Source organism: Erigeron canadensis, chromosome 2 (assembly GCF_010389155.1).
Source record: "Erigeron canadensis isolate Cc75 chromosome 2, C_canadensis_v1, whole genome shotgun sequence".
Classification (NCBI taxonomy): Eukaryota; Viridiplantae; Streptophyta; class Magnoliopsida; order Asterales; family Asteraceae; genus Erigeron; species Erigeron canadensis.
The window spans coordinates 3,604,079-3,631,777 of NC_057762.1; the positions used below are offsets into that span (position 1 = coordinate 3,604,079).

The following is a 27,699-nucleotide window of genomic DNA, read 5'->3' on the forward strand; positions in this document are numbered from 1 at the left end:
TGTTTGGACGAGTGGATAGCACGAATGGATCGGTAATATATGAATTGATATTATTGTTATAGTTGTTGAGATAAACAAAACAAATTGGTTTTGGTTCTTTGTGATTTGTTGGTTTCGACAGGTGTGTCGAATTATTTTATTTTTTTAGGGTTTGGTTTTTTTCTTGGCTCTAATACCATGTTAACAATTTGATATAAAAGATAGAGATTAATTATTATTAATAGGCTTTAGAAGCCTTCAAGAAAAACAAACACACGAAAGGACTACATTGTAAATATTGTGATTCTTAATTGTAATACTAAAGCCTTTATTTATAGGCTAGACAATGTGAAACACACTAAGATAAATCATGCAGAAAATAAAGAAATAAGTAAATAAAATCTGTCCGGTGAATTATGCCCTTGAATTATGGCCAAGACATGATCTTCTGGGAAATGATGACATTTTCTTGAGCCCCAAATCTTCTCCTTTCTAACACCATGAATGTTAATCAGGAAGATCCTATAACCCGGAGATCTTTCAATTGGGAAATGCTCTCTGAAAGATTCTTTAACCTCTTAGCTGTCCCCCCTGAGACGTTTAACACTTGCAAGCTTTGTAAATGTCGAAAGTCATCAGGCAGTTTCTCAAGCTTACGGCACTGGGAGAGATTCAATCTTTCCAAACGAGTCATGTAACAGATGCAGTCAGGAATACTCAGTAAGGATTTACAACCCCGTAGGATTAACTTCACTAAAAACTCAAATCCATCCAGATCGTCGGGTAACTCCTCTAGCTTCCTACAACGTGTAAGGTCAAGTACTCTCAGATGATGCTGCAACATATAAATGCAATCCGGAAGACGTTTCATTTTATCAAACAAACGCAACTTCTTCAGAATTTTTAACTTGTCCAGTAGATCTGAAAACGACCCATAATGTTCATCACTATCATATTTAAAGACTTCGAGGACTCTAAGCCTTGGAAGTTCAACAGGCACATAGATATTTTCAAAGCCTTCACAATATTCAAGTCGCAACTTTTTCAGTTTAGGGGCCTGCACAAGGTTCAAGTTACGTAACTTATCGTTGTCACAAAGGGAGAGTTTAGTGAGCATTGGACATTCAACAGGCATGACGAGTTCCTCCAAGTCTTCACATTGTTCAAGTATTAGCCTCTTCAGATTAGGAGTCAACCCAAGGCTGAAGCTGCGTAACTTGGTTTTCAAGATGGAGAGTTCAGTGAGCATTGGACATTCAACAGGCATGACGAGTTCCTCCAAGATTTTACAATCTTCAACTGATAACACTTCCAGATTAGAGGCCATCTCAAGGTTCAAGCTACGTAACTTATCGTTGACCTTGAGGGAGAATTGAGTGAGCCATGGACATTTAGCAGGCATGACAAGTTCCTCTAACTCTTCACAACCTTCAGCTGAAAACACCTCCACCTTATAGGACTGCCCAAGGTTGAAGCGACGTAACTTATGGTTACCATTGATGGAGACTTCAGTGAGCTCTGGACATCCAACAGGCATGACGAGTTCCTCCAAGGCTTCGCATAATTCAACTGATAACACCTCCAGTAGAGGTGATGTACAATCCTTAGAAATGGTGAGTTTTTTTAAGGCTTTACATTTGGATAGGTCTAGCTTCTTGAGATGCGAACATTCATCACAAATGTTGACTTCTACCAACTCATAACATTCACGAAGAAGTAATTCTTTAAGATTTGGAGTCATCCCCGCAGAGTCAAAGGTTTTTAGATTAGAACCACTAAGGTTAAGGAGCCTGAGTTTGGGAAGAACCTATCAAATGAAGAAATAAAAAGATTAATATACGAGCTAGTAATAATTAACACCATGCAAATTAAGATAAACGAATTAACGAGTATTCTACCTTTTTTTCTCCCCCTTTCCAGAGTTGACGGATAGAGCTATCGGGCATGTTGATCTCAACAAGTTTATCTCCTTGAAATGTTTTAGGTAAATACCTATAAGGGTATCCTTTCCAATGTAGAAACTGTAAACTGTTTGGAAGGTAATTGCGGCCAGCTTTATTGCTTCGGTACCCTGATAACAACTCCACTTGAAGAAAACATAGTCTTCTCATCTTTCTAAGACTTTGTGAAAGTTTAGCTGGACAGAGATCCGAATACAGCAGTTTTATACCTCTTATTGCTTTGGTACCCTATTATATAAAAAGAAAACTGACATGAAAATTTTATCATAACAAATATAAACATGGTACAAAATAAACATGAACCTTACCATGTCATTTTCTATTATATCTTCAATCTCATCTCTATTCCATAACAGCTTATGTTGCTGAGGCTCGTTAGGATGCAGACTGCGAACAATATGCATTCCCATTTCTTCTATATGATCATGCATGTCCAACCTCTTATAATCATCATCAATAGCAATATTAAGATAATCATACTTATGACGGAGAGTAATTACGGATTTCTGCTCGAGAACTCTTAAACCAACTCTAGCCTCAAATCCTAAACTTTTTAGTATTCTGATTGCTTCCTTTTTGGTTTCACCTTTAAATAGGCAAGCCACATATAGGAATATCTCTTTCTGATCCTCCTCTAGAGAATCATAGCTTATTTTTAGCGTTCCCAAGGTATCACTACATGGAATCTTTTTCAGTCTTTTGATGGTGCCTTTCCAATATTGCACAAGACCATCACGAAGAGATGAACCTAAAGTTTTGATGGTTAAGGGAAGACCAGCAGCATATTTTACAACCTTTTCAGATAGCTTTTCATAACCCTGAGCTGGACTCTCTGTGTTAAAAGCATACTTACTAAGGAGACGAATTGCATCCTCATGTGATAACGTACTGACATCATGAATATTGTGACTCTGGACTCCATGGGCTACCAATACTTGCCTATCTCTTGATGTAATGATGATTCTACTTCCTTTCTTAAACCAACTTGGTTCTGCTAACGCCTCAAGTTGCTTTGCATCATTCACATCATCTAGAACTACAAGAACTTTAATACTAGGCATCCTCCTTTGCATCGTATTACCCCCCACAAAATCACTTGGAACGGCAATGCTTTGATCGCATAACACAGAAGTAAGGATTTGTTTTTGCATATCCTGCAAACCCCTGGCGTCTTTTGAGCATTCTCGAACATTCTCAACAAAGCTTTTACCATCAAACTGATTGGCAATCTGATTAAAGAGTACCCTTGCAAGAGTCGTCTTCCCCACACCACCCATACCCGTGATTCCTATCATCCGAAAGTCATCAACGCCAACTTCTAAACTTAAAATTAATTTCTCTACCGGGGCTTCCGTTCCTACTAATTTATGATTAACACCGAAGCTGGCGAAATATGGCTTTTGTGAAATAGTGCGAACAATTTTTTCAATGAATTGAACTTCATGCCTGTGTAATTGACAATAAGTTAGTCGGAATCTCTCAGGACCAGTTAATTTCAATTGTTTGACTTACACAATCATATCATATATATATACATTAATTAGTAAATAATTATTATTAATAACATAGCGACATACAGATTAAGAATTGAAATATTACATTATAGCTAGTATTATATATTTTTTATTTATATTTATATTTATATTTATATATCTATATCTAGGTGCAAGTTATATTAGTACCACTTATCTTAAGACCAATTTTAGGACATGTGTTTTTTGTAACTTACACACCACCATGATCATTTCCGACCACCACCATGATTTTCCGGCCACCACGTCGCCGGAAAATCATGTGTAAGTTGCGGTGGCCGGAAAATCATATGTAAGTTAACTTACACATGATTTTCCGGTAGGCCCGTCGCCGGAAAGTCTTTGTGTTTTTACAATAAAAAGTGATGGTGGTGTGTAAGTTACAAAAAAGCACATGTCCTAATTGGTCTTAAAATAAGAAGTGATCCTAAAATAACCCACCCCTATATCTATATAATTATATATATCTATATAATTATTAAAAAAGTAGTAATCCAAGTCTTTTAAAGCCATCTTCAAAGCCAAACTTATGCTAAAAAGTTTCCACGTAGAATTTTATCTACATGGCATCTCCATATGTTTTTAAGAATATTTATCTTTTAAATAAATATTAAATAAAAAAACCAACGTATATTAAATAAAAAAACAAACGTATACTAAGACATCAATATATTGCATCCAATTATTTATCATTAAATCTCATATCTCGTATAGAAATAATAATATTAGATTCAAATTTTGTAGGCAAAGATAGTTACATATATTATAAATCTTTAGTTTTAATTGATTCATAATGTGTATATTTGTGTTTTGAACTCTTTGATAATAAAAATAATAATATTATATTCAAATTTTGTAAGCAAAGATAGTTACATATATTATAAATCTTTAGTTTTAATTGATTCATAATGTGTATATTTGTGTTTTGAACTCTTTGATAATGAAAATGGCTCTTTATTAGAAAAACTGAGTTATTATCTTCATGTGAATTGGTTTCTAACTCTTATGCATATATCTTTATATATGATCAAATTTGAGTTTTTTTTATTGATGTTCGGTTCATTGTTGTTACGGGTTATAGATGTCCGTTTTTTTCACGGGTTAGTAATTGTTTTAATAAGACATGCGTTGTGATAAAAGACACTCTTTATCAAACACGCTGCTCGGAGCAAATATGCAGCCACAAGAGACCGTCCATCTCACTCAAACTAATTCTCATAATTTAGGTAGGAAAGTAACACCATTAGGTTTCTAAATATGTTCAATTAAGTTTATAATCTTTTGTCAAACATTATCATGTAAAATTTTATCTAATGTGGCATTTTCATACTTTTCTTTGATTAATTTAATTTATTTATATATAAAAAATCTAACAACAAATTTTAAAAAATTATTCAATTCGACGAATCTGTTTTGTCTATACAAATTTTAAAAGTACGTAACTATGGCTGAAAAATTATAGTGTGCACGAATTCAAGTCGACCTTTAATGTATGCATGAACTAAGTAAAAATGTTTAAATCATGTAACTTTTAGTAACCGACCAATCAAAAACTTACACATGACAACTCATATAGTTGCCACGTATGCCATGTTACATAATTGGAACATTTTTTGAAAGTCCACGCATACAATAAAGGTCAACTTGAAATCGTGCACATATAACGTTTCAGCCATAGTTAGTTACATTCCGGCGCACTTAACCCTATATTATTGCCCTAAAAAACCTTTTTTCATGTATGTATTAAACAATTCTTTTACTTGTCGCACATCGTGCGGGTAAAATACCCAGTTTATATATATATATATACCAATATTGAGGTACTTTTAATGTTACGTTTGTCACGTTACTTGATCGACATGTGTCAATTAATTTGATTCGTAAATATGTTTCCTACTTTTAGTTATGTTGTAATTGTTATCAATTTCTATATTACCTATATTAAATATTAAATAAATATTCAACTTACAATATAGTAATATATATATATATATATATCATTAAATAATATTAGTCTTAATACCCGTATGATGTACGAATTGATTTTATATATCATGCTAGTCATAATACCCATACGATGTACGGTAGCTATATAGATTGTATCATAAAGAAATTCGAATATGTCTCATACATGATTCGTGAGTATGAAATAAATTTTGGTTAAAGTAAATCGATGATCAAAGCTAAATTATAATAAACAGTAACGATAAATATAATATATGTTTGGCTAGTGTTTTAGATTTACCTTAAATTTATAGAATCACATCAAAATCGGAACTTGTAAGCATAGTGGATGATGACAAATAGTCTTGTGAGTTCGGATCGTAAATTCAAAATTTTGAAGTCTTCATATTAATAACTTATTATAAGTAATATAACCAATAAGAGTTGAAAATTTGAGAAAATAAAAAAGAGACATTTTATTAATGAGAAAACAATTAATCAAATAAGGTTATAATGTATTTGTATTAATAAGCCAAAAGTTAATACAAAAGAAAAAAAGCCAAAAGTTAGAGTTTATATATAAGTCTAATAAAGAAAATTGAATTTATAAATAATTGAAAAGACCATATTGAAAAAATAAATAAATTAAAAGGACATGTGTCAATCAAAGATAATGCCATATGTCGTTTCAAAAACATATCAATCATGTTTTAGTTCATTGGTAGATAAGTAAAAACCCATAAACTATAAGAACGTATGAGATGCAACCTATGACTTTGAAAACTTCTCCAATAGTCCAGTCCAACAAATATAAGGTGTATGACTCAAACCAGGTAAAGAATTCGATGATTATAATAACCTTAAGGATTTAATAATCTTTAAAAAAAAGAAGAGGAAAAAGGTCTAGAATTTAGGACACAAACAATTAGATTATTATTGTATAAATAAAGTAATTCCAAATTATTTAAAGTTTTTTTTCAATAAATCTGTATTAGAAATTCTAATTTCTAATTAAAAGTTATATAATAATAATAATAAATATTGTTTGAAAGAAAATATGAGATATTAGAATTATGATTATGATTATCATTTATAGAAAGTTTGACAAAATCTCTTATATAAATAAAGTAAATTGTGATGACATATATATTTTTGAAGAAAATTTTATTTGGCATTATTAGACTATTTCTTTTAAATTATGTTTTTTTATCTAATTAATTTATAACATCATCTTTTGAATTTTAATTTTTAGTCCCTTCTTTTGAAATTTTTAAAACCATCAAGCCTAATGTAAAATAAGTCTAATATGTAATAACATTTCCTTTTCTGATATAATAAAGGTTAAATCTTCTTTTTTTCATTATAGCAACATTGATAACTTGCCATTAAAAAAATAAATCTTTTAATAAAGCGAAATTCTGAACGAGCTTTAAGGATTGAACTTTTAATCTCTATCTCTATATACATTAAAAGACAATTATGATTACATCATCATTTTGTCTAAATATCTTATTTGGCAACTCTAAAGTTTTTTTAAAAAATTATTTCACTTTTTATTAAATAATTTACGACATCATTATAACATTAAAACTAAATTATTTAATTTATTATATATATTTAAATTCTTATCATATAGTTTAATAAATATCTTTATTTATATTCTTAAAGTATATATTTTTCGATCAACATGAAAAAAAATTGAAATAAATTAATTGAAAATTCATTATTTCATGAATTTTTTTAACTGTTAAGTCATGGATTCGTTGAGAGACTCAGCGAATGACTTCGTCAGTGATCGTGTATTATCTTTAAGTTCAGGATAAGTTCAATGACTCACCGCCAAGTTTTGTAATTCAAATACAAGTGGAAAAATGAAGATAAAAAGGCTGGTCCCCAATGACACGTGTTGATCAAACAGAATGAAGACATGTAACCTTGTACCAAAATGGTACTTTGGTATTTCTCTTTCATACCCGTCTTAGATTTGCTCGTGAGTAGACGAGCAATCAAGCTTGTGAAGGCTGTAAAGCCAAGAATTCTCTGGAAAAACCTAATGGGTGAAGCAGCGGAGACGTTTAGGTCGACGACCAGCAGGAGGTTCGCAAGGGAAACTCAAGACGTTTCGCATATGGTAGCTGATCAGTTGTGGACACACTTGGCAGAGAGGGTGAGGGAGACGGCAAAGGAGGTACTAGGGGTAACCAGAGGGATAGGTAGGCAACGTAAGGTGCGCAGGGAATCTTGGTGGATCAGCGAAGAAGTCCAGACGAAGGTCGCGACAAAACATAGAGCTTATCAAGAGCAAACGAAGCGGGACAAATGGAGAATGGTCCTTGGCAAGGCAAAGGTACCACGAAGCCAAGAAAGAGGCAAAGAAGAGTGTAACTATAGCAAAAGAAAGAGCGTATGAAGATTTGTATAAGAAACTAGACTCCAAGGAAGGCGAAAACGATATCTACAGAATTGCTAAAGCAAGGGAGAAGATGTGGGGATTTAGGGGACGTCATTTATATTAAAGACGGAAGCGGAAAGAGCATTGTGAAGGAGGGCAACATTAGGAAAAGATGGGAAGAGTACTTCGTCAATCTGTTTAATGGGAGAGGGTCAGAGAGAAGTGGAAAAGGATTGGAACACGGTACACACGTAGACACACGCTACGACGACGACGAGGCAACGAGGATCAGCCAAGATGAAGTAAGGGCCGCCCTAAAGAAGATGGAGAGAAACAAAACAGTAGGTCCAGATCAAATTCCTATTGAGGCATGGAGATGCCTGGGGGACGTAGGGATAAGCTTGTTGACAACCGTCTTTAATAAAATCTGGATAAGTGCAAAGATGCTAGAAGAATGGAGACTTAGTGAGGTTATACTGATCTATAAGAACAAGGGGGACGTGCAAAGTTGTAGTAACTATAAGGGCATAAAACTCTTAAGTCATACCATGAAGCTATGGAAGAGAGTGATCGAGACGAGGCTTAGGAGGTTTACGAAAGTGTCAGAGAACCATTTTGGTTTTATACCAGGAAGGTCGGCGATGGAGGCTATTCATATCACCAGAAGTCTCATGGAGAAGTATAAGGAAAGACAAAAGGCACTACATTGTGCCTTCCTAGATTTGGAAAAGGCATACGACAGTGTACCACGGGAGTTGATCTGGAGGACGCTACAAGCGAAAGGATTTACTAGGAGATTCTTTAGTCTTATCAGGGATATGTACGATAGGGCTAGTGCTAATGTTCGAACCCCGGTGGGGAACACAGAGCTCTTCTCCGTAGAAATGGGTCTACACGAAGGTTCGGCTCTTAACCCATATCTTTTTACATTAATGTTAGACTTGTTGTCGCGTGGACTACTGGAGGAACTACCGTGGTGTTTGATTTTCGCTGATGACATCGCGCTCATCTCGATATCGACAGAGGAGCTAAATCGTAGGTTAGAGAAGTGGAGAGGAGCACTTGAAGACAATGGTTTGCGCGTGAGCCAAGAAAAGGCTGAGTACCTACGATGTGACTTCGATAAGTTGGAAATAAGACAAAATGGGGTTGAGGATATTCGCACTGGCGAGCGGATACTGTGTCCGAAGGAGTCTTTTAGATACCTGGGATCGGTGATACACAAATCTGGGGATATAGATGAAGACGTGACACATCGGATCCAAGCGGGATGGATGAAGTGAAGAGCAGCTACCGGAGTCATGTGAGACAACAGGATCCCGCTGAAACTCAAAGGCAAGTTCTACAGAGTAGTTATTAGACCGGCTATGTTATACGGGTCGGAATGTTGGCCGATGAAGAAAGCCCAAGCGTCCCGAGTGGAGGTGGTTGTGATGAGGATGCTAAGGTGGACTTGCGGGAAGACCCTAGCTGACAGGATCCCCACAGAGCTTTTAGAGCCAAACTAAAAGTAGGGTCCATCCTAAACAAACTAAGGGAAGAGCAGACAACACCACTAAGGAGAGCAGAATCTATTGAAGTTGACGGCATTCGAAGGAGGGGAAGGCCTAAGATGAGGTGGGAGGATCGTCTAGCGAAGGACCTAATAGAGCTTGACCTATCGAAGGACATGACGGCAGATAGGATGGTCTGGAGAACCAGGATTAGAGTAGAGGAGTAGGTTAGGGTAGGATTTACTAAGATAGACTTCTTTTCCCATATTGCCTTGCCCAAGGATGTGAAGGACGGTTGGTCAGGAGGATTGGGCCCAATTGAGGGGACTCGAGGCTACAAAGGGATTTGACTCGACAGGAGGAGAGGTAGGTCGACGGAGGTGGAAAGACTGGTTAAGGAAGGTCCCAAGAGAGAGAGAGGAAAAAAATTCATGGCGGAGGAAGTGGACAAGGAGGGAAAGGCATATGGGAATAGGTTATTTTTAGATTTTATTTAGATTTTGGTTTCTCTGTGACCTCCGTAGTGGTTTGGCTGCCCAAACCAGGGGGGGTTACTCTAGCGTTGTTGCCCCCAAATTGCTTAGTCGGTAGGAGGACATGACCAACAATAGTTTATAGAAGAATAGGATTAGTTTAGGGGTTTTGAGAGTAATTTGAGAGGACTATGATTAGTTTAGTTAGGTAACCTAAGTTTTTCAGGTAGTTCAGTGCATGTTTTATGTCTGGCATGGTAGTTTTTCATACTGTTATGTTTATATTGCTTGGTTGTTACCTATCATTTGGTGGGTTACTACAGCACGCTACGATTTTATGTTTTATAATTTTATGTTGTTTAATATGTTCATATGTTATTGGTATATGTATTGCCAAACCTGTGTAAGTATTTTTAGGTCGCATGTCGGCTACTCTCCCCTACTCCAAAGTAGCCAGGGATACTTCAGTGAACAGGTATATTTATTTTTCCCATTCTGCTTTTGACTGACAGGTATGTAACCTATTCTCTTTACACCTTTTCGACTTTTACCTCTTTATGGCCGTAGGTCCTTATAGAAGCAGTCTCTCTACCTTTAGGTAGGGGTAAGACTATCTACAAATCACCTCCCCCTCACCCCGCTACGGGATTGGGTCTTGTTGTTGTTGTTGTTGTTGATAAATATATATAAAATAATAAAAATGAACAAATTTAAATAGGACGCATGTCATTCAATAAAAACGCCAAGTGTTATATTAAGGGTAATACAACTCTATTTTAATTTATTGATAGATATTATTTATGATAGTTAATCCATAATAATAATAATAATAATAATAATAATAATAATAATAATAATAAAAAGCTAAATAGAAATAAGAATATTAATCCCAATCCAATTCCAACTTAGTTAGTTTTACTAATAATACTTGGATGTTCTTATTTAATATAAACTAAATTATTACCAGCGTAATACGTGGAAAACATATATATTTATCTATATTTATACTATATTATAAAGCAAAAAGTCCATGTCTAACATTATAACTTTCAACAATTACTTCTCCAAAATGTCCCATGTATATTATGTATTTACCTAAATAACTATATTGTCCTTTTTCTCTCCTCAAATATCAACCAATCTTATTTTTTTCTCTCTCCTCTACAAATCATTTATTCCTCCAATTCATTCAAAATCTTTTATCTCAAAAATCGTACATCGATATATCATAAAAATTATATGGGTGTTCTTAAAATTTCATGCTCTTTCATTAAAGATGTCATCCGATATACTTTAGACGAATTTTTAAATCTAAGGGCGGAGCCCATACGGCTAAGGCATTTAGTATCACCTTATATGACCTATCACTCCACCATCTCACCGCCGCAACGCGCGGGTACTTTCTCTCGTATTCAATGACATTTTAACAATATCATAAATTGAAAAATATTCAACCAGGTAAAAATTAAATCATTAAAAAACATAAAGTTACATTAGTAGTCGTTTAGATTCTAGTTAACAGTGACCAGACAGTTGAAAAATGGATACATCATCTATTAGAGGTCTCGATAAGTAAGGTTTTCGTTCATTTGGATGTCTTTCATTCATCCGGATATGTCTTCATTGTCATTGTACTTGTGCTTTAACGTAGTTATACACTAAAACTACCAAGCAATTTAATTATTAATCTATATATCACATGTTGTGTTAATCTAACTTAAAATTATGTATAATATCATTGCAATTTTTATACAATATATAATTGTGATAGCTTATTATAGACTCCATATTTATCTTTTAGTTTTATATTAAAAAGGCCGGTTTTTAAAACATTGATTTGATAAAAACATTATATGATAAAAATTCTATACAAAAATTCTTATAACTAAATTTTATTCGCTATAAAATTCCTATACAAAAATATAATTTAATAAAAACGTATTACATTAAAAATGAAAATTTTACTGTAAGAAAATTAAAAATTAACTTTAAAGATAAAAAAATGATTTATAATATAAAACTATTAGTTTCTATATTTATATCATTAACAACAATAGTTATTAATATCTACAAACTTAAATAGGAAATAAAAATAGTTTAAATTTATTAAAATAAAATTAAATTTAAAAAAGTTAAAAAGTATATGACATCATCATTTGATCTAACGAATCTAATTAAAATTTAAACTTTATCTAAGAGTCCATATTTTTTCAATTATGAATAAGGTTTCTCTTTTATATATATTTAGAGATAGTATAGTATAATTCGACCACATATATTTCGTTTTCTTATTAATTTTATAATTTTTCTAGCTAGCCTGTTTTTTTATTTATATAACTATGCATACATAATACTTTGTTTATTTCAATCATAATGAAAATTGTATGGATTAGTATAATTAAATCATTAGCTCATAGGCGTAATAAATAAAATATATTTCGAATTATAAAATATATATTAGGATTAGTATATAGAACACGAGACAGAAGAGAATACCCATCACCAATCTTGGACAACTCCAACCCTTCCATAGACGCTGCTTGTGCCATAGCAGCCCTCCATCTCCCAGCAGCCTCGTTCTCTGAGTGTTTTGCGAATGCCTTTTTAACTCGCCCCTTTTGTTCGCGGACGTCGCTGGGTGTCACATCATAGAAGATCGGGTAAAAAGTTGAGTGCCCCGGCTTCTGTGACTCTAAGATATCCGCGAGCTCGTTTAAGCACCAATAAGAATCTGCATATCTCTTGGAGAAAATAACCATGTGAAACTTGGAATCTTTGATGGCTTTGGGGAGCTCGTCACTAATCTTTTCTCCAACCTCAATGTGCTTATTATCTCTGAAAACGATAATGCCTTGTCTCCGAAAACCTTCGCAAAGATGATCAAAAAAAGCCTTACGTAAATCTTTACCCCTAAAACTTATAAAAACGTCATATACGTAACTCTTTTCAACCGATGAAGTTGAAGCCGACGCCATTGGAAACTTTTTATCCGTGTGAATCGACTGTTTATTACTGAAGGAAAAAGAGAATAGATTTTTTTTTTTTGTACATTGAAAAGAAAAAAAGAAACAAAAAAATTTTGAACATTGAAAAAGAGAATAGATAATCTCAATTCTCTCAAATCTAGGATACGATGGATCTTCAGTAAAATAGAAATTTTTGTTTGTGTGAATCAATCAATCAATCATCTTTTTTATATTACGCTACCCATCAATTTAGTCAAATAAATTATGTGAAAAGGTAAAAACTCCATCAAGTTAGTCAATAAAGGGAAAAGGTTTCCCCTGATGAAAGAATATTAAACATGACACATATGATTATCGGAGAGATTTCGTAGGAATTTAGAGATCTGTGGGGTATTCATTTGAAGGTTCATGGTAAAGTGTTACAAATGGAAATTCTTTAATCTTTTTTAGTACTGAGGGGCTGAGCCAGGACAAAGAAAAAGAGGACACATAATAAATACAGGGAAAATGATTTATGATATTAACATCATCTTTGTTGGATGATGTTGTTCTCACAAACTCATTTAAATCAATTTTTACACATGTCAAAAAGCCCCCATGATTTTTATGGTTTGTGAGAACAACATCATCTAACCAAGATGATGTTAACATCATCTAAGTTATCCCCTAATCAATAATGCATTTCAAAAAAAAAGATAATCAAAATCTTTTAGGACTCATTATATGTTTTTGGCCCCATCCAGACCTCTTTTCCGCGAAACATGCCACCTCCAAATAAATTTATGTATGTAAAAAGTGAATACCATTACCAGTCTTAAGTTAATTAGTCAATAAAGAGTTCCCACTGAAACAATATTAAACAAGAAAAGTGAAAAACATATATGATTATTTTTATGGGAAAATGATCCGTACTGCAGACTTTACCTAAGCTTAGGTACTGCTACATTAAAAAAAGTTACATATTAAACCTTTGAATTTAATAAACATACATAACCCCCTTGAATTTTACATAAACTCCCCTGAATTTAACATAATTACCCCTGCTTTACCTAACCTATAATAAAGACTAAAGAGCCTAATAATAACATTTATAGCCCTAAATAATATTTGCTTTCATAGTGTTTACAACCTAAAAATAATTAAATTAGGCTGAATATTATTAATAACATTAAGCACAAGATCATACATTTGAAGTAATATATTTATTCCCTCGCGATGCAGCGGCAATGATATTAACGATGGCGGTTTGATGGCGGTGGTTCCAAAGCTAGTGAGAGAGGGCAGAGGCTCAAGAAGGAGGTATGTTTTAGGGTTAAGATTTAAGATATGATTTAGGGATGTTTACACACATAATTAGAATTAGGAAAAAAGTAATTAGGAGTATTTTAGGAATAATGAAAATTGCTTAATTTCTTAATTCATTTTGTATTATAAGAGATTATATATAGCTTCTGAACAAATAGAGATGCCTATGCATAGGATATATCATTGGTGTTGATCGGCCGTATTATTCGGATTTCGGGTTATTCGGTTCGGGTTTTTCGGGTTTTGAAGCATAATAAATTAACCCTAAACCCAAACCAAATAAGATTCAGGTTATTTGGGTCGGGTTCGAGTAACACAAATAAGACATGATGTTGAGTTTGAAGCATACTAAACTTAAAAAGAAAAAAAAAATTAATCTCTAAATATATATAAAAGAGAAACCTTTATTTCAAAATGGAAAAGTTTGAACCATTGGATAAAACTCAACATTTAATTAGAATTATTAAATTAATGATGATGTCATATATCTTTCATAACTTTTTTAGATTAATCTTCAATTTAATAAATTTAAATATGATCATTAACTATGGAAACTTAGAAACTAATCAAAAGTAATTAATTTATTGATATAATTTTGTAAATTAATTCATAAACTTTATTATACTTTTTAGAAAATCACTTTTTGAATTTTTTTAAGTTGTTATTTAATTATGACTTTATAAATGTTTTTATCATATAACGTAATAAATATTGGTTATAATTATAAGTATTTAACTTTACATCGTTAATATCTTATGATACTTAAATAAAATAAATCTAATCTATTTATAGTGTCTAGAATAATCAAATAATAAAAGTTATAAAAATGAAAACATCACCGAATTTCAGCATTCTTTATTTATATTTGTTAAATTAACAAAATGATACAAATATAATATAAAGATTAGGTATATGGATATTTGATCACTAAAATCTCTTTTCTTTTTCTATATATCTACACCATGCAATTCTTTTTTCCACATATATTTAAACTCATTTAATTATATGTAAACAGATATAACATTACTGTTTTTGAACCCTTTTATCTACAATTTGTCTATACGATATCTTGAAATATTAGTATTTTATTAGTTATATATATTTATCCGCGTATTATGTGGGATATACTCTAGTTATATGTCAATATAATTTTAATTAAAAAAACATAAAAAATAATACTTTGTAAAATTATAAATTAACAAATTGTTTATATAAAGATATTTTAACAATTTTGATTATCGTGTTCTTGATTTGATGCATTACAACATGGTTATTACAACATGGTTGTATCAATTGAATAATAACCCAACATAGATAAGATAGAAAAGTTACAAACTATCTATAATAATATAAAACATTTTAGTAATTGAACAGTTTGACGACATATAACTCAAATATTATTTAACTAAAAAAGTAGTTAAGCTATTGTTATATAAATTTTTAATATAAAACACATCTTAATCTTAATCTTAATCTTAATATATATTATAAGACAGTTGAACTAATGACTTATTAACCAATCAAATCGCTCAAATTAAATTTCGCTTATGTCATCATTTAATTTAATTATAATTTAAAAATCTTAATAATCATTACCCAAATATATTATTATATTAATATTTGTAGAAAAAATCTCACTAATTTACACTTTTTTGTTTTCCATCAATAATTTACATATTTACATTTTTTAGCTTGAATACTTAATTTATATTTATTTTTAGCCATCAATTATTTTCTCCCTTTTTATATATTGGTTTTTTTTGTTATTATTTAAAGTTACAACTGTCAATCAAATTAAGAGTCTTAATTGTTATCAAATAATATGAAAACAATACTAATTGTTATCTAATTATCATTGGACATATGATTGAAAATAAACTTTTTCGTGTTATGAGCTTGCATCATGATTAAAATACATACTTGAATGTCAAGTACAGAATCACAAATATGTTTATATTTTAATTATCTTTTATAATAATATCAGATTATGAGTACAACTGGTTTAAAAAAATTCTATAATAGACAAATTATTATAACATGTGAATGTGGAATGTCTACGGCAAGCAATTACATCAATATGTCTCATCTAATAATAATAGTGACGAACATGTGATTATTATACTACAACTCGCAAAGTATAACACTTAGAACCGTATATCTTCAAAATTATAAAGCATTTATGACTTAAATATTTGAAGATCTAATATTGATAATATCATAAGCCCCGTATCCAGTATTGGACACGAATCTAAAATCTAGTATAATACTAATAAAAGGCAAAACGCTTGTTTTATTTTGTTTACCGTAATCATTAAAATACAAAATAATCGAGCAAGAATCATATATGGTTGAAACTTGAAAAAAGCGTAAAGATTAAGTAAACGATATTATATTTATCTCATATATGTTACTTTCATACAATATAAAATATAATTTATATGGGTTATATAGGTAACCCAAATAAAATAAATATCACTTGTAACCCAAACGATTATATTTATATGGTTTTGGTTAACCAAATAATAAAACCGAAACCTAAATAATCCAACTCAAAATAACCCAAACCCATCAGATTATTAATTTAGGTATGGCTTTTTTGAACACCCGTAAGATATATTACATTCTGTTTGGATTATACGACAGATATGGCAAATTGCACTTGGAATTATTTACGCATTGTTTGGTCTTGTGAAACGACGAATATACCCCCATGTGTGCGGCATGTGACACAGCTAAATGTTTCGTTTGTCTATGTTAAGGTTATGTATGATCAACGTGCATATTTGGAAAAGTTGAGTATATATATCTCGGGTAAATAAATTCATACATGCATGGTCAGTGTTATATTGTACAAACACTAGGTGTCATTTTTGTGATTTACTAAAATTTTTTTGATTTCTACCAAATATGGTATGTTTGTCAAATATGATTCCAAAATAATACTAGTTAGTTAACGACTTCAATATTTCATTGAAGTTATATAGCACGGTTCATGCATTAACTACATGTTTTCAACCTATTTGACACGTTTCATATCGTAAAGTAAAAAATTTCAAACGTCGCTTATCTTGTTGAAAGGGTTACGTCAAAGATGGAATTTTTTCCAGCCCCTCCAAAAGATTTCAATTTTAATAATAATTTCTTATATATTCTTCAAAAATAATTTTCGTAATATACATATTTGCTTCTCTAACAAAGCTAAGTTTTATGTCTCATTGAATCCCGACCCTCCATAATAAGTGTTCAAGTTTTTAGTATACTTGTTTTAAACCTTCAACCGTTTAATTTAAAATGATTTTGCCATGAATATGTTTGTTATAAATGTGCAAGAAACCAAAAAGTAATCAATAGTAAAACCCGAATGGGATGTGATATGACAAAAACACCAATATATTAGTTCAGATTTCAAGGGAATGCGATGTAGCAAAATGCAAGTAGTGGTACGACGTGTGCCACAAGAGGTTGGATAACTCAAAATAAAAAAAATGTGAAAAAACAAAAAAGTACCTCGTAATAAAAAAAAATCTGAAAGGGCATACGTGACAAAATCCAAATAATGGTACTGGGTGTGACATTGACGAGTAGTTACTCGCCACGCATGCGAGCTGCTATTCACAAAAAATCTGTGCAAAAAACCAAGAAAACCAAATGAGAAAAAACTAAAATGGGATTCAATATAGTAAAATCCAAATAGTGGTGTGGGGCATAAAATTATCCAATAGAACAATATTTAGAATTCAAGCAGATGCGATTTAGCAAAATGTAAGTAGTGGTATGATGTGTGCCATAAAAAGGTTGAATGACTCAAAATAGAAAAAAAAAAAAGAAAAAGAAAAGGAAAGAAAGAAAAAACAAAGAATAACCCGTAATAAAAAAAAAATCTAAAAGGGCATATGTGGCAAAACTAAATAGTGGTTCGTGATGTGACACGAACAAATAGCAAGCCATCAGACATGCATGTTGCTATTCACAAAAATCTGTAGAAAAAACTCAAAAGAGAAAAAACTCAAACAAAATTTAATATGATAAAATTCGAATAGTAATACGAGGTATAAAATTATCTAATAGAAGAGTGAAACACGTGACGATGACAACCTTCATAACCTTTGACATTTAATGATATTATAATACAATATTTTCAGGTTTACAGTATTATGTTTCGTATATTATTTATTTTAATGTTTCTGAAGGATATACGTTAATAATAATTTTACTCGTATTAAAGATAATATATACGTACATAATATTAATTGTGCATTAGTAACAAAATTTATAATTTGGTCTGTAATTAAGAACGAAATCTACTGCCATTATGTTAATTTACTCTTTTGCAAACATATTAGGATCCGAATAAAGCATGACTACAAACAAAAACAACTTGATATCACGACTACAAACAAAAAACATAATATAAAAGCTTATACATGATCTACTCAAGTCCTTCAAATGTCATGATTTTTTTTTGTTTATGGGTAGATCTAATAATAAATAATGGGTGAGATCTCTTCAAATTATTTTTAACTTGAGGGTCAGAGTATTTTTAGTCTTTAGATGAAAATCAAAGATAAGATTTAAATGTGATCTTTAAATATTGACCCTTGATTTTCATTCAAAGGTTAAAATTACCTCAATTTAACTCAAATTAAGGAATCAACTTAACGTGTCTAAATAGTTGCAACCTTAGACACAAAAACTAAAATATTAATCGCGTTTCATTTAGCAATAATATTGATTGATAGGAATATTGAACTTTTATCTTTTTGCCTTCATATGATCATATCAAAGTTTTTATTTATTTTAAGCACCAAACTAACCTATTTTACTTTAAGAGCACCTTATATAACCAAAGTTTTTATTTAGTATTTTGGACACCAAACAAATTTGTAATAAGTATTTGGGCTAATTGGTTTTAAAGGTCCCGAACTTGTCACTTTTTTCTATTTAGGGGGTCAATGTTTTTTTTTTCATATACAGTAGGTTATATCATGACAAATACCATAGGGGACAAAACTGCTATCTGGTTTTAATCCATCTACATGATGATGGTTTTGTGTGTGTTTTGAAGGTGTTGACTGCCTCTTCAACAAACTGGGCAGGACGTTGACTCATTGAATTCCTTTATCAAAATAAACAAGAACAAGTCCCCAAATTCCCACAAAATTCCTTCATCAAAATTTTTGTTGCTGCAACACAGATTCATCCATTGAATTCAATTCAACAAAAACACACCCCTCTATATATTCAATCTCAAATCTACCATTTTTACCAACCATATAAATATCAATTTGAAATTAATAAACAAGAAATTTGAAATAATTAAATAATATACATCAGTTTCGGTTTTTATCAAGAACAAAAAAGAAAATCAACAACGTAAATACCAAATTTCACTAGTTGATTTATTAAAACCAAATATTTATGCATATATATACATAGAGGAAAGTTATTTTTAGTATAAGGGTATGAAAAAGTACAAAAAGTACAAGGTATTTTCTCCTTCTTCTTCCTTCCATCTCCGACCACCACCACCATGATCATATCTGACCACCACCATGATCCTCCGACGACGGCAACCAGTTCCGACGAGACTTACACATGTGTAAGTACAATTTTTTTTTTTAGCATTTTAGGGTTTAAAATTTCTAGGTTTTTTCCTTCGCGAGACAACCACCACTAGCCACTATCATCTCCGACCACCTCAACCACGGCGTAGCGCCGGCATCAAGAGCTTCGCCCGTACCAATCCTCTAAATATATTCCCTTGTTGACATTGATTTTCCACATATCACAATCCTATCAATTAGGAAAACTTTTAGGCTAACAATTTAAAAAGATCGATCATTACCCATATAATCCAGCAAAGTGCATCAAATTGGTGTTTGCAAAGAAAAAATTTACCGTTCAACCCTTTTAATCCATAAATACACATAATTATCTCCTGGCATAAGTATAGCTAACAGCACATATGGTTTCCTCAAATTTTTGTTTTATAAAACTAGCATTTTACACGCACTAAAACGACGGTTAATGTAAAAGTATTTTAATGAAATTTTGATGTTGTTTTGTGGAGTATGTATTAGTTGGGATGGACATGGAGAAGAGAGTGAGAAGAGAAAAAGAGGATTTGTTTTGATGTGTTGTACGTAATTTTGTTATGAAAGGGATTTGAGAAAAACACGACAATAGCCAATTTTCGTTGCGATCGGACCAAAATAGCCAAGGTTTTTCGGATTATCACAAAATAGCTAACAAAATCGCAACAAAAAACCAAAATCACAACAAAAAAAAACGAAATCGCAATAAAAAATGCCAAAAACGCAACAAAAAAAAGTAAAAATCGCAACAAAATACGCAAAATCACAACTTGCAACTCGCAACAGTTTGACTTTGACTTCTTCTCTTTTTTTTAAGGATAAGATTTTTTGCGATTTTGTCCTTAAAAAGATAAGATTTTTTGCAATTCTATCAATAAAAAGATAAGCTTTTTTGCAAGATTTTCTGATCATTAGAACAAATACAATGAACATGATATATACTAGTTAACTTTTGTATTTGTGTGATCAGAAAATCTTGTAAAAAATCTTATCTTTATATGGATAAAATCGCAAGAAATCTTATCTTTTTAAGGACAACATTGCAAGAAATCTTATCCTTAAAAAAAAAAAAGTAAAAGTTAAAACTGTTGCGAGTTGCGATTTCGTTTTCTTTGTTGCGATTTTGGCTTTTTTTTGCGATTTTGACTATTCTTGTTGCGATTTCGCGTTTTTTTTGCGATTTTGTTGGCTATTTTGTAATAATCTAAAAAACCTTGACTATTTTGATACGATCGCAATGAAAATTGGCTATTGTCGCAATTTTCTCTTATGGTTTAGACAACTCTTTTATTCCAAGTTCATTACTTTCAACCGGAAGTATTTTATTTTATTAATTAATACAGGCAAAATGAATACTTTATTTTAACTCGTACAGGTAAAATAAACATTGCTTTGTATTATGTAAAATTTAAGATACATATATTTGAATCCTTCATATTGTCAATTATCTACAAAACAAACTCTTGTTTCTAATTTTGCTATCATCAAACATTTTTCCTTTAAGCGTTTGTACGGGCAAAAAATTAACGGTGTTTTTTAAAGTTTAAATAAACAAACGTCTATGGGGTTGAAATAGTTGAAGACTAAAATTGTTATTAATAACTAGATACACACCAGTAGGATGCGACGGGTGGTGACAGTAATGACGACGATGAAAGTGGTGGTGGTGGTAGCGGCGGGTGGTGGCGAAGATGGTAGTGGTGGCTGTGACGGGTGATGGCGGCTACAGTGTGGTTATTAAAATAAAAGTCAATAATGTAAAAAGTGTTACTGTAGTTATTTTAAGAGTATATTCTAAATGGGACAGTTGGTTATAGTTGATCAACAAGTTCAAAAACTGACAAACTCGTTTGTTGTGTCCATGAAAAGTTGGGCTATTAATTAATATTTCAGGCAAGAAAGAAGTTAGTTCAATCGTATTAGGAGAATGGTCGGTCGGTTATATATGTTCACCAACGGGAATGGCATATAAATAAGCTCTATATAAAGTTATCGAAAATCTATTTCGTTGACGTAATAAGCTCTATATAAAGTTCTTGCTTGTAGGCATCTCGTACAAAGCTTTTTATAAAGCTTTTAAAGATTTCATCCTTAACTGGAAGTTTCTCAAAATCTTAATCCTAATGTTCATTTTATAAACCTACACCTACTATGTAAAAACCCTTTAGAAACTTTATAGTCACAACACACATTAAATTATTAACAGGTTCATTTCTTATTGAATGTCATTATAAACCTTCTCATATTATGAAAATTTAGTTTATATTTTCAAAAGTTTTTCATGTATCAAAGTTGTGGATACCCTACCAAATAGGTGAATACGTTATTTTCATAAAGAAAAGGTCATAATGTCATATGCATTTGATAAAAGATTGACCCTTTTATTCTCTCGAATTTATTATTTGAATTCCATATAATAATTCATAATCCTAGCTAATTACTTTATAACCATATGAGTCAAAACTGAGTAATGAGTATGCATACAACTATGCTTGCTGAAAAAGATCAGTTTACGCGGATTTACAAAATAATAACTAGTCAAATATTAAGAAAATATGACATTAAATTAAAGTACATATATATTTTTTTTGAAAAAAGTCAATGTAAAACATACTAATTAGAAAATTTTAATTTTTATGATTTAATTAAGTACATCGAATGATAATACCTTTTTCAAAAAAATTATGATTTGGTCAACGTTGAAATATGTAATGTTTTACATTGACTATTTACTACCAGAATTAACTTCATATTTTCATGCCTTTTTTGCCTCAAAGATTATATAGTAAGCATTAACAAGCTAACCTTCTATATAAACCCACGAACTATTCTTCTCTTCTACCTCATTATCTTCCCAAATTTCTCCTTAACAATTTCACTTGTTGATACAACACTATCTTCTCGATGGCTTGGTCTCAATCGACTAGCCTTTGGTTCGTTTTAGCGTTGTGTTTAATCGTCGGGGTTAGTAATGCACTCGACAAAGTTATTTTTGAACCCAACGGGCATCATAATGCACCCAGACAAAGCCGTGTTGCACCCAAAGGCAATCACGGTCCACCTAAACGCAATCACGGTTCTCCTAATGAGACTCATATTGCACCTAAGGAGGCTCCTAGTACACCTAGAGGGCCTAGTGTTAGCTCTAAACCAAAACAAGCCCGACCATTTTTTGTGTTTGGTGACTCGTTGGTTGATAGTGGTAACAATAATCATTTGATGACCCAAGCACGAGCTGATATGCCACCGTATGGCATCGATTCTCCTGATCATCGTCCTACTGGTCGTTTTTCCAATGGCCTCAACATTCCAGATATTATCAGTTCCGTTTTTATATCCTTATTAATATTCGATTTTTAACCTTATACTTACCATTTAACATTACATATACCATATAATTAAAAACGCTTGAGTATAAATTGTCTATTTTTTATTTTGTCCATATATAGGTGAATACATTGGGTCAGAACCCGTATTACCATATTTGAGTCCGGAACTCACGGGTCAAAAACTTCTTCTTGGTGCAAATTTTGCTTCTGCTGGAGTTGGAATACGTAAAGATACCGGGATGCTTTTTGTAAGTCAAAATCATTAGAAGTTATATACGTGTATATATACATATACATATTAATTAAGTTCAATTAGTGAATAATGACATACACAATGATCATAATCTAATTAAGATGGGTTCATTTTTCAGGGGGACGTACTGAAAATGCCAGCACAACTCCAACTCTTCGAAGAGTACCAAAAAAAACTTAGTCTTGTGACAGACGAAAAACAAGCAAAACAACTCGTGAACCAAGCATTAATCCTCGTTTCGTTGGGAGGCAACGATTTCATAAACAACTATTGGCGGAATCCGTTTATGATTAAGTCTCTATTAACGGCTGTTCCTGATTATGTTACTAACCTCATATCCGAATATCGCAAGATCTTGGAGGTAAAGTGTTTCTACTTGTAGATTGGATGCTTTTAAGACTTTATATGACATTTGACTCATTTTCTTTAGCTTAACTTTTTTGTTTTACCCAAATGATTCATTTGGAATCGAAACGTAACTAGACTAAATGAGTATTTATTAAATCATTTGGGTTAATATAGTAAATAATAATAATAATAATAAAGGAAGACTCTTTGTCCCTGGAACCATATTGGATCCCTGTCATTTGGGTTGAAATAGTACCTCTTATTACTATGAAATTTTGATAAGAGCATACATTAAGAGTTTGTTAAATTACAATGTAGAAATTGTATGAACTTGGAGCAAGGAGGGTCATTGTTATGGGTCCTGGACCGTTGGGGTGCGCACCAGGTGAGCGGATGTTTCACAACACACATGGTGAATGTTCCCCTGATCTTCAAGCCGCAGCTTCCTTGTTCGAGCCACAACTCGCAAAAATGGTTCAAGATCTGAATGCTGAATATCATGCTGATGTTTTCATCGCCGCGAACTCCAAACTCATGCACCATGATCTGATCTCTGATCCTAAGGCATTTGGTAAGAATTAACCATTATTACAACTAGTCAAAATGGGTCGATTTGGGTGGGCTAGGTAACTTGTCAAAATGGGTCGATTTTTAGTACAAGGTGAATTAACTCACAACGATTGATTAGTTCCTCCTTATATAGTCTTTGTATTTTGTGGGTAAATTTTCAGAATGGGCCGAGATCAACCCACAAGTTGAAATCGACCCACAAAGATTGGGCTGTGATATATAATTTATTTGTTCAAAAAATAAGAGGTTTGTTTAGTGAATTACTAGATTATTAACCCACGTAATACGCGGGTGAACATATATTACTAATGAAATTTTGATGTTTTATAATACTATGCATGCATAACTATAAATAAAAGATAATAATAAATTAACCTAAAAAAATTAAAATCAACTCAACAATAAGATGCTGACATTTTGAAAATTACACAATATTGAGTTGAGTTAATTAAAACTCACATTTTATATAATTTATAATTGGATATGAACCCAACCACCATGAGTCGTTCTTTCTCGGCTTTTGCAAATCAAAACAAAAATGATACAATAAAAAAATATTCCAAAAATAAGGTTGTAGGAATTTAATCAAAGAGTGGAATGTGAGTATGTAGCCTTCATATATATACATATTTTTGTGATTAAATAGAGAAGTATAATTTGAAAGAAAAATATATTTTTCAAAAACAACATATGCAAAAAGGATAGAAAGAAGAGATGATTTTTTCATATATGGATGGTAATTTGCAGACCACGCGACTTTCATATGCATGTCTTTTTTTGCATAAAGTTATATTGTTTTTCAATATGTAAACACGGAGAAATTCTTTGAATGAAACTTATTTCTTCCTGAATAGGATCAAGATCAAAACATGAAGTAATCTATTTCTTAAGAATTCTATATCTTCATGTCTTCAATGTCCATTCTTTACCAAACAAAAAAAAAAATTCATTTTCATTTTTTTGCACACCCTTAGTGAAATTCACGTGTCAAAATTTTTATGTTTTAGATTGATTTTTAGGTTAATGAGTTAGGTTGATTTATCATTTTTCATAGATAATGATAATAATAATTCAACCTAAAAATCAATCTAAATATCAACCTAACCATGAAATAATAACATTTGGAAAATTAAAGGAAAAAACTTAATGGATCCACATATAAGTATTTATATAACTATTTATGAATTAATAACTCTTTACAGAAGATACTATAATGTTTAAATGTATATTACATTAAAAAGAGAGAGAGAGAGAGAGAGAGAGAAAAATATAAAAACTAAGCGAAATAAAAACATATATGACAAATAAACCATTCATTCCTTTCCTTGAACTTTCTACCTTAAAAAAAAATAATCAAAAATAGTTAAACATCTTCGTCTAATATATTTATAATATTCTTAATGATATAATTTACAGTATAAATACCCTAACACTTAAAATAATTACAATACCACCTCTATCATCAATTACATTTACATTCACCATCACCACCGCCCCCATTACCGTCTTCACTACCGCCACCACCATCGTCACCACCACTACCACCTCCGCCATTACTACCCCCACAGCCGCCACATTAATTTATAATATTTTTAAAAAATTATTATTAACTTTGAGAAATTAGCATAGCTAGGTGTTTAATATGAGGCATTTTCTTTTTATTAATTTCTTATATCTAATATAAATTTTAAATTTAAATTTTGAATAAGAATTATAAAAGATATTTACAAATCTGTTCTAAGTTACTTTCTTATAACTATAAATATAGTTATGCAAATTATCATTATAGGATACTAATATTAATGGAATATAATAATACATAATATATGGTTAAAACCAACAATAATAAATATGAGGGAAAAGACTATAAAAATATCATGTGTTATGAAAATCAAAGATATCGATAATACATAGAGTTTTATCAAAAATATCTTTAGTAAAATAATTTATAACATTTAAGGTTAAATAAATAAAAAGGCATAAGCTAAAATCATATAAAAATCAACAAACTTAAAAGTATTTATAAATAAATACTAAAAGTTATTTAAAATGTTTAGTAAATTTTGAAACATTTATCGATCAATAAACTAAAAAAAGATTATATATCTAAAGATTATATATCTTTTAAGATGAGATGTGGCATCAAACCTGTCTTTTTTTTTTAATTTATATTAAGTTAATTAACATGACTCTAAATTTTATAAAGTTTATATCAAACTATAAATTTTGGATTACATCATCTTCTTCTTCTTCTTCTTCTTCTTCTTCTTATTATTATTATTATTATTATTATTATTATTATTATTATTATTATTATTAACGACAAGATAATACATTGTGGTTTTTTTAAAACAAAAATTTACTAATGTATTATTTTTATTATATTTTTAAATTATTCTTGCCAATATGTTTATCTTCAGTTAACAAAACTTAATAATGAATTATCTAATTAATTTAATTTATTGTTTAATTTAATTACAAAAGTTAATTGGTAACTTATAATCTATATCTACCAAAAACTCCAGCTACATTCCTAAATTTATAACATATAAAATACTTATAATGATAATGTTAAAAGTATATCTAAACGTAAAACTATGATGTCAATATTAATTTATAATTGTGGGAAGATATTAATTTGATACGAGTAGTTTATTAGATGTGTTTTTGTATAACATGAATTACTTAAGTGTTTAATATTTAGCAATTTAATATTTAGTAATTTAGGGAATAGATTTAAAAAAAGTAGATGATGCAAGCAAAGTAATCCAAGGGTTAAAATTCAAACTTGCTTCACATCTAGTTAACTCACAACGATTGATTAGTTCCTCCTTATATAGTCTTTGTATTTTGTGGGTAAATTTTCAGAATGGGCCGAGATTAGCCCACAAGTTGAAATTGACCCACAAAGATTGGGCTGTGATATATAATTTATTTGTTCAAAAAATAAGAGGTTTGTTTAGTGAATTATGATCTCACATTAACAACTATCGTGTAGGTTTTGAAACATCGCAGACGGCTTGTTGTGGATTAGGGCCATACAACGGTCTTCCTGCTTCATGCACGATACTTTCAAACTTGTGCCCGAATAGGGACAAGTATGTATTCTGGGACGCTTTCCATCCGACTGAAAGAGCTTGCAGAATAATAGTGCATCAAATTATGCACGGTACACTCGAGTACATGAAGCCAATGAACCTGAGTGTTATCATGTCTCTCGACTCTAACGTGTGATCTTGTATTAATCAAACTAAAATGAGGCACACAATTTTTGATTTCAAATGTTTTATGTAATGCTACATTATTATTGATTTAATCCGTTTGTACGTTTCCTATTTATGATTTTGTTTACATTTAAATAAGGGAAGTGATATTGCTACAACAAGTTTTAGCCTTGTACAACAAATCCTGCATAATACAGTTGTATACTGTGTAATAAATTATGTACCTTTGTTGTAGATAGCTAATATTTCTTGTATAAATATCACTTCAATTCCCTTTAAATAACCTTAAGTCATTGCCATTTTGATTGTTTTACCGGTTTATAAGCTACTATTGGT

General features: G+C 31.1%; 3 protein-coding genes across 3 annotated transcripts; 1 reads left to right on the forward strand and 2 right to left on the reverse strand.

The window, feature by feature from the left end:
- Nucleotides 1-214: 214 nt before the first annotated feature.
- On the reverse strand, nucleotides 215-3,217 carry LOC122587533 (disease resistance protein RUN1-like). Its single transcript, XM_043759718.1, has 3 exons — nucleotides 2,249-3,217; nucleotides 1,878-2,168; nucleotides 215-1,786 (listed from the first exon to the last, which is right to left on the reverse strand). The coding sequence occupies exons 1-3, from the start codon at nucleotides 3,215-3,217 to the stop codon at nucleotides 491-493; spliced, it is 2,556 nt and encodes an 851-aa protein (XP_043615653.1). The 3' UTR covers nucleotides 215-490.
- Nucleotides 3,218-9,173: 5,956 nt separating this feature from the next.
- On the reverse strand, nucleotides 9,174-12,749 carry LOC122587534 (TMV resistance protein N-like). Its single transcript, XM_043759719.1, has 2 exons — nucleotides 12,252-12,749; nucleotides 9,174-9,497 (listed from the first exon to the last, which is right to left on the reverse strand). Exons 1-2 carry the CDS (start codon nucleotides 12,747-12,749, stop codon nucleotides 9,174-9,176), a joined length of 822 nt encoding a protein of 273 aa, XP_043615654.1.
- Nucleotides 12,750-22,543: 9,794 nt separating this feature from the next.
- Nucleotides 22,544-27,373, forward strand: LOC122587535 (GDSL esterase/lipase LTL1-like). Its single transcript, XM_043759720.1, has 5 exons — nucleotides 22,544-22,961; nucleotides 23,089-23,216; nucleotides 23,340-23,582; nucleotides 23,888-24,140; nucleotides 27,138-27,373. The coding sequence occupies exons 1-5, from the start codon at nucleotides 22,544-22,546 to the stop codon at nucleotides 27,371-27,373; spliced, it is 1,278 nt and encodes a 425-aa protein (XP_043615655.1).
- The last annotated feature ends 326 nt before the right edge of the window (nucleotides 27,374-27,699 follow it).